We start from the raw sequence: 14,561 nt of genomic DNA, 5'->3' as shown, positions 1-14,561 counted from the left end.
CATTACCAGGCAAACACTGGGATGTCATTCAGAAACAAGATCAGGAAGTTTTGAGAGAGATTCCAATTTATGCAGTTTAAAATGAAAGGTGAGTTTTGATTATTCTTTGGCAGCTGCTCCTATCTCATTAGCTCTAATGTACTATGAAGTCCATGAGATGGATTATATGATATTCACATTTAGTGAAGACACTGAACAATGTTCACTAACATTTTTTTTGTTCTCTTTTTTCAATATTCATGATCACTGTTTTCCAGACCAGTTTTGAACCTTATGATAGTTTAGACTGAAACTTTCCATTCTTTACAGTATATTGAAATATACTATATAAGGAGTTAGACTTATATGTCCTTTCATAGTGCTTTACAGCACTCTTTAAGCAGTTTGCAGAATCAGCATATTGCTCCCAATAATCTGGGTCCTCATTTCACAGACCTCAGAAGTAATGGAAGGTTGAGTCAACCTTCAGTAAGTCAGAATCGAACTCCTGGCCGTGGGCACAGTTGGTCTGGAATACTGCATTCTAATCACTACATCACCAGAACTCTTGAAATTCTTGTATTGGAGTCAAACAATCCAAATTATAATGTTCTTAGTTTGATCTGTATCTACAAATGGGTACATTATATACCAATATATCTAGCTATGATAGTAAGGAAATAGCTAAAAGTTTATAAAGTAAACTATACAGCTTTTTAAATTTTGTATTTTATGGACCTTGCCTTGTTTACATTTTGTATCTGTAGATTTTTATATGTATTTGCCCACTGAACATGGACTGACATAGTAGAACCAAATCCAACAATATTTATGTCACACTAGATGGGTTGATAGCCTGGTAGTAACGTTACTTAAATGAAAGTCCCATGCTTTAATGGAACTTAATTCCATGCAAATATTTAAAATATTGCAGCTTTAATCCCAAATGTGTCATTCATGTGTGTTGATTAAGCAGCAACTTTTGTTTATCCCTTCATTCTTTCCCTTCCCCAACTTGAAAAAAAAATAGTGGATGGATATTTTGGCGCTTCTTGGTATTTTTAAAATACAGTTTTAATTTGTTTAGTAGACTCAGATTGTAAAAAAATATAAACTATCAATACAGAGAAGGCAGCAGCAGTACAGAATTCTGGTGATCTGCTTCTGTTTGGTTTATATTTGTATTTTTAAAGCCCAGATCTGGTAGCCTTACATTTGTTTATGTTTTAAAAAGCCATTTCCTTGGGTTTTAAATTGGAGGATAGGGTATTGAAGAACAGGTAAAAGGCACTATAAAGCAAACAGCTTTAATATTGGAGGAGAATTTGTGAAATGTTTCACTGTTAATATGTTCAAATTACTCATGACTTGAATGCTATATCCATATTGTTTTCTTGGCCAAAATATAAATTCTGTCTCTGCCCTACCACCTTCCTTCCTATATATATATTTTAAAAGCCAAAATTGGTTAGGAGCTGACATCTACTGTGGCTTAAGGGCTTTCTAGAGATGTCCCTATTTTCCTGTCTGAAATATTGGCACGTAGATATTACAGTTCTTTGAATTATCACTACTTTGAACTTTATCTCTGAAGTTAATAAGCAAAGCTCTCTGGTGAGCTCACTGACATTGCTGGCAAATCAACTACTTCAAGAACAGGAACTCTAAATCATTTAGCAGCTCCAGGATGCCTTGTGAAGTTCATGTTTTACTTCTGCTATTCTTTTTTACTTGTTGTTCTACAGATCTGAGCATCTGTACTGGTTGAATAGAGCTACTTCAAAGCCAAGAGTTAGCTACTCTGTCTGATGCTATGAGCCATGGAAATAATCTCGAACATTTACATCTTCATCCCTCTATAATTTATGATATTGATATGTTTACAAGATGTTTATGAAATAACAGCCTGGATTTCATTACATCTAGGAATGTTGAAATTTCATGTGAATTTACTTGAATTTGTCAAAATTCAGCATTGCATATGAAGGCTCTTGAGACATTAGCTATTTGGTTTGTTTATTTTTATTTAAAAATAATAATAATTCCCAGGATGTGCAAAACTTTGCAACACCGTATTGGAGAAAATTGCTCTATATTCACCCACTACAGAAATGGTTATGCCCTTTGGGCAAGATTGATAGGCTGAAGATTAAATATTATGTGGGATGTTGAAAACAAATTACGTATTAAGATACCAAAAGATTTGTGCTTGCAGGACAACTTGTTAGTTTAGATTGGTGCTTTATAATATGATCTTAGCATATTTATTTTGAAATGCAGACCCTGAATTGCTGCTTATATCCAACCGAACGCACTCAGTATTGTGTTAGCTTTAGAGGCGTTTTATAGACAAAGCTCTGCCATTGCCTCCATTTTTAATTAGTGTGCTGTCTTTGAACAAATCACTATATTTTTGCATTTGGATAATTGAAAACTTTATTATGCCAAATAGGGCCGAGCTGGGAGATGAGTCTGATAATTTTTAAATTAAATGTCAAATTGGGTTAGTAATGGGAAAGTGAAGAGATTTCTAGAGGGAGCTGCCATTTGGATCCGTTTTAAGCACATCTCCGGGGACGTTCTCTAGGTCTTTCAGTCAGATGTGAAAATGGGCCATTTCCATTTCAGCTATTACCTTGCTTTTATTAGATAAATGCCTAAGCTTCAGCTGGCCCAGTGGTAACAGTTCACACAATGAATGTATTTGTAGCTGGAAATGAATTCTACCACCATTCATCCCGGGAGATGGAAACTAACTGTGATGTAGGCCAGACTTTTGGATTTCAGGAATGGAGAAGAAAAATGAATAGTGGGAAGATTCTGAAAGGGCAGGTGTTTAGCAGTTTCATTTAAACTGTATGCAATTCCAAGTTTGTTTTGAATGCATCTCTAACAACCCCACAATTTTACAGGTTTCTGTCTTACTTTGAGCCCGAACGCTAATTATAAGCAAATGCTTTTGCAATAAAACAAAACACGTATTAAAATGCACTACGAGGCTCTTGTCAGCAAGTAGATGCTTTCTGTTTGCTGCTTAGTGGATTCCTGCATTCAGCTTTAATGTTTTCAGGCATGCAAAGATCTTCCCAATTGTTTTTGCAAAATGCTGAGGCTCAGCTGAACTGCTTCTTCATAGCACTTATCTGTGCAAGCAAACAATTTTTTTTTAGTGAAGATAACATTTTTCACTTATCTTGAGCACAACTCAGAGAAAAACAGTCTGTCATTGTGCAAGGAAAAAATTACTGCTCATCTGCATTCTCCATTGTTTCAGCTTGTTATACGTAAGGGGAGATTAGCACTTCCACAACCTCTTATTTGATTGTTTAAGTTGTGGTCGAAAATTTTATGTTCATTCTTTTCAAGTATTTGATTCAGAATAAGAATTACCTTCAAGAGCTAAGCTGGAAGAGACAAGAACTGCAGATCTTCAGATTTCTCTCTGGTTCAGAATAAAATTCAAGACGGAGCAGAATTTCATATTAACTCTTTCCAACTCACAAGCATCCTGGATCCAAAATGCCAGCTTCCACACACCAGGAGGTCTCTATTTAGAACAATGTGCAAGCAAGGATATTAAAAGCATGAAACCTCTCCAATCCCCACCTGCAAAATTCAATTTGCCCTTGGCATTGTCAGCCTAGACTTTCCAGGACTTGTGGGCCCACCTACAAAAATGCTGAGCATTTATCCATCATTGCTTATTCACACATCATGGAATGGAAATCCCTTTTAAGAACCCTTTCAGATACTGTCAAAATATGAAGGGGAAAAGTGGTTCTAGATAGCTTCTGCTCCTTTACATCTCCGTATTCATTCTGATAGCCTATCCCAGGGCTGTCAAACTCCCAGCCCATGGGCCTTCATACATTGACCGTGTCCAGTGGTGGGTTTCAAAAATTGTTCGCACCTACTCTGTGGGTGTGGCCTCCTTTGTGGGAGTGGCTTGCCGCCCATGTGACCGGATATGAAGATGCCAACGACACTTGTCAGAACCACCTTAAATTACCTCACACACACAGCACTGGCATGCATAAGAATAGGATGTAAACTGTGTTTTTTAAAAGGCATCTTTGCGTTAAAAAAACTTCAACACACGCAATGTTCTGATTGCACCACAAACGCAGTAGTCATCCTTACCTTTCACAGAGGCACTGAGTTTTATAAATAGGAGCATGATAGTGTAGAATAATCATATCCAAGGACCAGTGGTGGGTTTCAAAAAAATTTGGAACCTCTTCTGTAGGTGTGGCCTGCTTTCCAGGTCCACTGGTGGAACCTCTTCTAACCGGTTTGGTAGATTTGATGAAACGGTTCTACCGAATAGGTGCGAACTGGTGGGAACCCACCTCTGACTAGGTCCATACCTGGTGTAGCAAAGGGGGGGGAAGTCCCAATACGTCACGTGATGCCGCCGTGAAAATGTGAGTTTCATACCCTTGGTCTATCCTAACTCAATTAACCAAAAGAAGAAAATTAAATCATTTCATCCCCCAAAACACCTGGTCCTGTAGCAAAACCTTATATGTAGAACATGGTCTCAATAATAGAATCTGAGGGCTGGGCTCTTCCCCATCCATTTTAACAGGTACATCCTGCTTATTTAACTCACTGTGAGCTCCACTGGAGAGATATTTTCTAGCCACATGCAAGTGAATGAATGAAGCTGACATTTAACAACCAGGCATCTGGGAGACATAACAATTTATGACTGTCAAACATGCTGAGAGAGACAGAATCAAATTTGGCTTGGCTTAGTTTGGCAATGAGCCAAGCCATTTTCTGGATCATTTGGGAAATAGCTTGGCTTATTCCTAAGTCAACCCAATGCCATGTATACCTATCATTATCCCTAAGTGTTCAGAATCCTGTTGTCTTATTTTGGATTCACATCTGTAATTATGAACAATATACATATTTCTTCTGTAGCTTCCTGGGTGGGTAAGGCTCACAGTAGAATTTTTTTTTAATTAAATACTGTTAATCAAATGAGTACAATAATTAGAATTGCAATAGTCATTCTCCAAAATAGAAAAGTTGGATATTTTTTTGCAACCAAGTCTTAATAGCTAAACATTTCTTTCAAGAATGAGTGCGAATGTATGACATATTTGCCTCTCTGTCTATTCACCCAAATGCAGGGGGATGACTGATACCATAGTTGCCTATCTGTCAGGTACAGAAAAAAAATATTATTAGAATATGCTAAGTCAGCATTCCTCAAGTATCCCTGCATTGTTCCTGGATTTTATACTCCATCTAAAATAACTCAGCTATAAAGAATGTGATAATCTGTTAATACAATGTAAGATTATAGTTATAATGGTAAAACCTAATGCAAATTAAATAAAGATAGAAGAATAAAAAGATGCAAAAATAAAAAAGAGAAATAGAAAAAAAGACAAGTGATTTTCAAGTGTGTTACTAATTTTAGTAACTTAGCATTTCCTCTTTAAATAGGACAGAGGGTGTCTTCTTCCTGTAGTTCATGTATAATTTATAAACAAATCCAGCAAAATTTCAGCAAAAATGGTCAGCAAAACTCCATTAAGGGCTATGAAAAATAACACCAAATCTATTTTAACCTTGATCAAATAAATCTTTATATTCCTTCCTTTTACTTCTAACAATTTTAGTATTTAATCCATTCAAATAAGGCCCTAGAACTAAATCAAATGTAATTTCATTTTCCTTTGTCCATTCTCACAAAATTCTCCAATATAAAAGCCTCTTTTTTAAATCCAATATTGGAAAATTATTTCTATTACTCTCTTGGTTTATTTTTTTGTATCCCTTTTAATTGTTACAACACCAGCCAATTTTTTTCTATGTCCAGTGTAACATCTTTTTCCATGGCATACTTTTAAACCCACATTCAGCTCAGTCTTGATCATGTCAAGTAAAACATGTTCCTTTTTCATAACATCTTTGAGACACACTGTCTCCAAGGAGGGAGATGTAGTCTTTGTTGACACTATTAATATGAATTTCTGAGTCCATTTAAAATGTTTTGTTCCATTCTGTAATTGTAAGTTTAGTTTATACGTTCTTCTTTAATTGAAATATTTAATTATTTCTAGGATCCATTTTTTTTAAAAAAAAATCTTACCTTATGTTTAAAAATAAATAAACAAAGGTAAAGTATTTTCCCATGGGAAGAATTATTTATAGTTAATTCCAAAATCTTATTTCAAACTGATTTTGATTCTTAGTCCATTTGTAACTTTCTAATATCAAAGTTTTAATCATGCTTTTGCTATTTATTCCAAAAAAAAAATTAAGTTCTTAAACTTGTAGTTACAACTTTTTTTGAAGATTGAAGAAAAACTCACCCAGTACAATCAAATATGCCAATCCAAGGTTTCTAATAGCTGAAAATAAATTAACAAGAATAATTAGAAAAAAGAAGGATGCAAATGTAATGTATTTTCAAAGGAATCAACCTAAGTTTAACCAAGATGACCATTCCTTCTCCTCCGTGAGCTTTCAGCCCACCTGAGAGTTTTATTTTGTGATCTTCCCATAAGAAACAATTGTGTGGAGCACTTGTGGATGATCTGAAGTCTTCTTGTCCAGAGAAGTTTGAACAAAGCTCTTCATTCTTTGCTGAGATCATATTTTGTCTGCCATTCCTTTCTCTAGAAATCCCTTTCACAATCTCTATTGTTATTGTTAACTTGTTGGGACTGCTGATTTGGATTCTGGAGGATAGATAACTCCATCTCAAATCATATTGTTCCCGGAGGCTTTTAATTAAATCAGTATAATTTACATAAGACCCCTCTGATTCTCTACACTTGCCTTCCTCACAAAACTAATTTTATGGGACACGTTAGACTTGATCAGGAAAGAAATTAAAGGATCAGAAAAAAATAATACTTGATGTAAGGGAAAATCCGTACCTTGATTGTAAGTGATGGCAATAACATCTGTTTATGGGTAATGTTCAACATACCGTCTAGGTTTCTTTTCTTTGTATCATTTGATATTTATTGTAGCCAAGACAGTGATTTAATATTTTATTAAATGAATTTAATAACTGACACAGAGGGAGGGGACACTCACAGAGGCGCCGGGCCATTCACGAGCGTCACCCAGCGGCATGGCCCCGCCCCTTTTTCTCCTCCATTTCGGGCAAATTTTTCACTGACACGAGTATAAGCCGAGGCGGCTTTTTTCAGCCCAAAAAGTGGGCTGAAAAACTCGGCTTATACTCAAGTATATACGGTAAATAATAAATGCTTAAATTAAATGAATGTATCTCCTGCTCCCAATGCTTCTCAAATGCTAGCTTGTTGGTGTGCATGCTTCCATTCATAGTTCTTTAGCTTCTTCTTGTTTAAACTTTCTACAACTTGACTTGTGATCTACTGTGAGCCAAAAGCTTGGTTAGTGGAGCATGTTCACTTTTGAAGATGATTCACAGCACTGGTGATATACTGTGAGTCATAGATCTAAAACACGAAGACTGAGGAGGGATTTCCCCCCCTAAATGTTATTACAACAGTTAGGGAAGAAGCATACACAAAAATTATTCATATCTGTAATACGATAAGCTCCCACTATTTTCCCCTCTATACTTTTAGTCCCAAAATAGAAAATTAGATATTACACAGTAGGTAATTGAAAATTGCTTCAAATAATTCTTTTTAGGTATTTCCATCAATATTAAGTCATTAAAGTATGTACTGTGTGATAATTAAATTATCTTCCCATTGCTTAATCTTTTAACTTGTCCACATATATATACAGGGATTTATTTGAACTTAATGTTATGACAGTTTTCTTTCTTTCTGTAAATCCAGTTCCAGTCAGTACTGATTAGAACAGGAGAGATCAAACCCCAAACTCCCTGTTTGTGGGGTGTCTCAAGGCTTGGCATTTTCACCCCTCCTGTGTAACATCTACATGGGGTCATTGAGGAAGGTCACCTATCCATTTGGAAGATCAGAACTCAATTCCGTATGCTGAGGATAGTCAGATGAATATTTTAACCTCTTACCAACCAAACAGTCCTGTCAAACGTTTGCCCCGGAGTCTGGAGGGTTTCTTGGAGGAAATGGATGGAGGGGCTTGAAGGTTTGAATGGAAAAAATCTCAATGTCAGCCTAACAAGATCAGGGAACTTTCAGTTTTCTGTCCTCCTGGTTCTGGAGATTTCCCACCTTTCATCCTGAGAGGGGATGCACTGCCTGCTCAAATCTTGCACAATTTGGGGGAATCTTCCTAAACTCCCTTGCTCCTGCTTGACAAGCAGGTGTCAGCTATGGTTAAGAAGGACTTAACACAGGTTCAGTTTATATCCCATTTGTGCCCATTCCGGGTTAGAGAGGAGACCCTCATAGTTGCTAATGCTTTAGTTACTTATAGTTGGGCTACTACAACTTGTTCTACACGAGGATGTTCTTGAACAACTAGAGTATGCAGAATATGCAGTAGCATGAGCAGTGTTGTAGCCATGTGGCAACCCTACGGCAGGGGTGGGTTACCTGTCACTACTGCTGGTTTGCTTGTGAGTGCACTGTGCATGCTGCACACGCAAGCACAGTGCGATAAAAATTGTTTTGCACATGCACAGAAGCGAAAAACAAGATGGCAGCACTGGTGGCAATGTCCAGAAAACCAGTTTTGGAGCATGGCAGGCCTGGGTCGCTGCCGGTTCCAGCGACCCAGGCCGCCAAACCAGTACCGGTTCGGCTGAACTGGTCCGAACCGGTAGGAACCCACCACTGCCCTACATACGGTACACTGGTTGTTAATTTGTTTTTCAGAGTCAAGTCAAGATACTGGTTATGACATAAAGCTCTCCATGGTGCAGGGCCTAATAATTGGAATGACGGATTGTCTCCCATGGTATCTATTCATCGTATTTATTCAGACAGTAGTATCCTGTTCTGGGTCCATCGATTAAACAGGTCCATTTTCTAGAACCTCAGAGTGGGCCATCTCTATCACTGCACCTGCTCTTTGAATAGTATTGCACTGGAAATCCACTTGGCCCTCATTTTGTCCCCCTTGTGGTATCTCCAGTCTGGCTGGTTCAGGCAGGTTCTTTTATTGCTGTTGAGGTATGTGGTGTGTGTGCGTGTTTGTGTGTCTGTGTCTCTGTGTGTCTGTGTGTTTTGGAGATTTCCTTCCATATGGCAGTTAAATTTTATGCTCTCTTGTATTTTTCTTTTCTTTTTACATCTCACTGTGTTTTTAGTCTGTGGAGCCATCCAGAATCATCTGGCAGTTGGCAGCCTAGAAACATGACTAATAAATAAATAAAGCTTTACTTGTTCCACAAACCCTCTTGGGCTTCATGTTTTGTACAAATTTTATGCAGCGTCATTTTCCCAAAATATTTTTAAATCTTTATTTTCAATGTTTACAAAATAGCTTTGGTTTTTGATTCCCGGAATACTACATACTCAGTACAAATTCTGAATCAACCATTGAAGTTTGAAAGTAAGCATTCATATTTGCTTTTAGATTAATTTCTTTCCCACTAATTCTGTCTCAATTTATTTTATATACTATATGTTGTTGTTGCTCAGTTGCTAAGTTGTGTCTGACTCTTCACAACCCCTGTGGATCATAGCATGCCAAGTTCACCTGTCTGTCTTTGTCTCCCATAGTTCATGGTCATTGTATCATTGACGTTATCTAACCATTTCATCCCCTTCTTCTTTTGCCTTCAGTCTTTCCCAACATCAGGGTCTTTTCCAAGAAGTCCTCTCTTCCCATTTTATGGCCAAAGTATTTGAGCTTTGTCTTCAGTTATCGTCTTCAAATAACACTCAGGGTTGATTTCCTGAATTGATCTCCTTGCAGTCCAAAGGACTCTGAAGAGACTTCTCTAGCCTCACAATTTGAAAGCATCTGTTCACTGATGCTCAACCTTTCTTTTGATCCAAGTCTCAAAGCCATACACACAGAGAGACACTAACATGAATTGGAAGTGACCATGATTTCAGTCCATCAGCTTTAAATGAACAATTCCACATTTGAAGATAGGTTTATACATTTGATGAGAATATAAAGGTTCTTCAGATACCTCCAGATGCAAACACATATAGTTATGGACAGGCCAACTAACTTGCAAGTTCTGTAAAGCTGTGAGAACCCTGAATATACAGAATTAGTGAACAAATAGTAGGTTTAAACATTGGATTATTAGTGGAATCACATTTCCCTTGTTAACTCAGTGAATGATGGAAAGAACTATTAAACAAATCACTAGGTTATCATCCCATTTCAGACATTCTTGTTTTTTCCCCAGACTTTCTAAGCTTTTTGTGCATCTTTCTTTAAAGCAACAACAACAACAAAAAACAACTACTACAACAAAACAAGATAGTATTCCATATACCAGAATCAAATAGCCTTGTTGGAATAAATATTATGCTATCAAAATAACAATTGGTTGTCTTAAACATAAAGAATCAACATATCAAAAATGAATCATGCAATGAGGATGATGACAGTTCTGAGTGCAGCAATTGTCAAATAAATTGTATGTTATAAATTTCAATGAAATTAATTATTGCCTGTAACGAGTAAGATCTAATTGTGTTTGTGTTAATTAGAACTATTTGTGCTGATATCGTGGATCCTGAATCTTGGGTTTTCAATGTGTTCTTCACTTTTCGATCTCTACATTCCATCTGCTGTCAGTATTTATTTTTGAACTATTATTGCCATTAAAGTAACATTAATTGCGAATGCTATTTTCTTAACATATGCATAGTGATAATGAAACAATTTGTGAAGGGGCAAAAAAAAATATTTCAGGCTGTTAGTCTGAAATAAAATTGCAACTTTCTGCTGTATAGCAGATCAGTATAAAAGATATTATAGGACAATGATGCATTGCTTAGCTTCCAAATTATGCATTATGTGGCTGAGCCGCTGTTTACTTTCTAAACAAGTTTTAAAGTAATTGAAATGTAGCTATGAGGAATCTTTTCTTACCAGGGAAAGTGATTAAGACTTTTGTTCCTGTTCCATTGATTAACCCCCCCCCCCTTATAAAGCTGTTTGTTCAGTAATGTGCAAATTCTCATTGCTTAAGAAACTAACAACCTATAGAAGTCAATTTTGATTGAAGAAATAGGACAGGGGAAAGGTTAATCTCCTTGCCATTGTTCTGAACAATAATATGAGATAACAAACAATTACTTGTACGGCAAGAAGTGCACAAAGTGGTTTGTTTAGCTGTGGCTTATTCAGTACACCTAGGGTCATAAAAAAAAACAGGATATAATCTACAGATTTAAAGATGCAATGGTTGGATTCACATATCACAATAAAACAAAGCTAAGCATTAGTTTAATGTGTGAATCTTGGCCTATGAATCAAATTATAGTTCATCTACCGGTAATAGTGAATCTTCAATGCAAGTATTTTATTTTTCCTGAACTGTTCCTGAAATTCTCTCTAAGCCTGGTTTATTAATTGAAATAGGTGTGTAGTCTGGACTGGAGATGACCGAGTCTTCTTCTTCAACCCTACGATGCAATTGTCAGTATGGGAGAAACCAGTGGATCTAAAGAACCGCGGTGATATTAACCGGATCATTGAAGACCCACCTCATAAACGCAAACTGGAAGCTTCAGCAAGTAACTAATGCTGTGATTATTTTTGTCTATTTAAACTTAAAGAGTGTGTTGCCAAAATGTTGAATGTTAATTTTGTGTTAGTCTTGATTGTGATTATTGGAAACTCTTCTGCAAAGTTTTGATTTCAGCAAAAGTTCCCGTTCACTATCTCTAAAACTGGGGTGGAGAACAATGGCCCTTTTATGATTTGTGGACTTCAATTCCCAGAATTCCTGAGCTATGCTGGATCAGGAATTCTGGGAGTTGAAGTCCACAAATCATAAAAGGGGCCATGCTAGTTCAGGAATTCTGGGAGTTGAAGTCCACAAGTCATAAAAGGCCCATTGTTCTCCACCTCTGCTCTAAAAGAATAATAGTAATGATTTAGGACCAGTTTATCTGAGGATACCATAGTTTCGTATAAACTAACCTTGCTATTGTGAGCATCTTCAGCTCTTATTCTTCATTTCTACAGCAGAAAATATGCAACTTATACGATAAGGGATCTAATCCTCTTACTGAAATTACACCTGTTCTTGAATCCTTTCTTTCTCAATAAAATAGTTCCTTCCTTTAGAACAGTGTTTCTCAACCTTGGCAACTTGAAGATGTCCAGACTTCAACTTCCAGAATTCCCCAGCCAGCATTTGCTGTCTGAGGAATTCTGGGAGTTGAAGTCCGGACATCTTCAAGTTGCCAAGGTTGAGAAACACTGCTTTAGAATGAGGTGGGTAGTTAAGATTTTTTTTAACTTCATTTTATCTCTCCACAGTTTTTCTCTTATTTTGAAAGTCGGGTTTTTAAAATTATTTTTTTAAGTTTCCTAGATTAGAAGATTAAATTAGTTTTGTGGTCTAAAAAGCACTGTAAAATGTGTGGGTGGATGTATGCCTATATATTTCAGAGACGGAAAACTTGTAATGCCTTAAGGGCCCTATCAAGCATTTGCATTATGTTATAAAAGAACAACTTCACCAGCCAGTTCTTGGAGAATCTTTGTTTTTTTTAAAAAGGATTATAATGTTGTCTTACATCTTTGGAAGGCTCCATTTATCTTCTTGAAAACCTGCCTAAACTCTCAAACACTGTAAAGAGAATGTTTTGAACTGTGCCCACTTTGATAGTTTTCTGTGAGCCAAGAGCCAAGGTGGCGCAGTGGTTAAATGCAGCACTGCAGGCTACTGCTAGATCAGCAGGTCAGCGGTTCAAATCTCACCGGCTCAGGGTTGACTCAGCCTTCCATCCTTCCGAGGTGGGTAAAATGAGGACCCAGATTGTTGGGGGCAATATGCTGACTCTCTGTAAACCGCTTAGAGAGGCCTGAAAGGCCTATGAAGCGGTATATAAGTCTACTGCTATTGTGATCCCTGGTTCCTTGTAGTCATTGCATCCCCTAGGTTCTTAGGAGCAGTGGTGGGATTCAAATAATTTAACAACCGGTTCTCTGCCCTTATGACTAGCTGGGTAGGCAGGGCTTGGTGGTCATGTGACTGGGTGGATGTGGCCAACTCAACGTCACTCAGGTCGATGGGCGTTTCGCCTTAGCTGTTACAACGTAATAAGGGTTAACAGGAGAGGCAGTTTCTGTAAGCAGGGCAACAAAGATGAGGCTAGAAACAACACCAGAATGTTTCCTTCCTGCCTTCCTTACAGGATTAGCCCTGTAAAGTGGAGAAAAACAAAATGAATTCTCCGAACTGCTTAGAAAGTTAACAACCGGTTCTCCCAAATAGGTGTGAACCAGCTGAATCCCACCTCTGCTTAGGAGTGATTCAAGTATTATTGGACTTCTTGCCCTTATCTGAATGTATCCCCTCATCCTAAAGATGTTTACGTAGAAGTAAGCTTCCGTTCAAAACGAGAACTGCCAATGGGTGCAAATGGTTAGCTGAAATGTCTTCAGTTGTTAGCTGTAGCTTTTTTTCTACCATCGTATTTTGCTTGTTTATATTAGAAAAGCCTATGCATAACTTCTTTCATCCAAATGCGATATTGACCATTCTGCCCAGGGGATCTGTCTCGCAATAAACTATTATTTAACCCAGCTGTAGGTAGCGGATCTGAAAGATCCATCTCACTGGATTGATGGAAGATTTGGCAGAAATGTAGGTACTTCCATCCAAATGTGGTGTTGTTAATCAATCTCCCCCCACCAGAGACTTCTTAAATACATTTTTTTTTGGCTTTAAAAAGAATTCTGGCTGTCATGCTGAGATGTATTGCAAAGTCTGAGTATACAGAGGAAACCAGCAATGATGAACAAACCTGCAGTGCTTATTTATCTTCATTGAGGAAGGAAGTATCCTCCAACTTAGCTGTTGTGTCTTTCCACATGTAGAGCAGTAGTCTTGGCACTAAGCATGGTGTTCTGACCCAGGTGGTCAAGGCATGGCAGACCTCTAAAGAATCCTTTATTGCTCTCAATATGCTTACCATATGATCGGTAAGTCTCCACCCTATGCTACCCTGAAGGCAATCACCCTCAGTTTCCCAAACAACAGTCCATATGTTACCAGGTGTTCTGAGTCTGACCCAGCCTTAGCAGAACCAAGAAACAGACTCCTTGTCCCCCCCAAAAAAAACCCTCATTATTTTGCTACTGTGAATTCATAGCATTCACACACAGAAAAGTCCAGGCAATAATCCTTCCAAGAATTAACTGAAATACAGACCTTATCAGCTCCTTGGATAATTGCCAGGACTTCAAGTCAGCTAACAATTTATTTCTAACAGGTTGCCAAACGCGGCACTTCACATTTCGTGGGTATTAGCTAACTGGCAACAGCTGAGCCCTGTTTGACAGCTCTTTATATACCCCAGCTGTCAAACAGGTAACCAATCAGAAACAAGGACACACACACACCCTAGCCAAACGGACCAGAGAGGAAACTGTAGCACACAACGAAAGCAAAAAGCATCAAGCAGCCCTCAAAGCAAGACAGGAAGGTACGAGTCAAAGCCAGGGGGGTGTAAATCCAAAACCAACAATTGTTCCTGCTA

At 37.6% G+C, this 14,561-nt stretch overlaps 1 protein-coding gene across 1 annotated transcript in view; it reads left to right on the top strand.

Moving 5' to 3' along the window:
* Window positions 1–14,561, top strand: part of TCERG1L (transcription elongation regulator 1 like) — a 198,550-nt gene that overhangs the window by 148,769 nt on the left and 35,220 nt on the right. Inside the window, exon 8 of the mRNA XM_087725988.1 lies at window positions 11,428–11,582. Within this exon, the coding sequence (XP_087582114.1) occupies window positions 11,428–11,582 (155 nt within the window). The remainder of the gene's footprint in view (window positions 1–11,427; window positions 11,583–14,561) is intronic.

This window comes from Thamnophis sirtalis, unplaced genomic scaffold (assembly GCF_051295495.1).
Source record: "Thamnophis sirtalis isolate CommonGarterSnake01/CBP01778 unplaced genomic scaffold, rThaSir2_p1.2 scaffold_11, whole genome shotgun sequence".
In the NCBI taxonomy this organism is placed as follows: Eukaryota; Metazoa; Chordata; class Lepidosauria; order Squamata; family Natricidae; genus Thamnophis; species Thamnophis sirtalis.
Note: the sequence above shows the minus strand (reverse complement) of the source record. Positions and strands in the feature narration are given on the sequence as shown.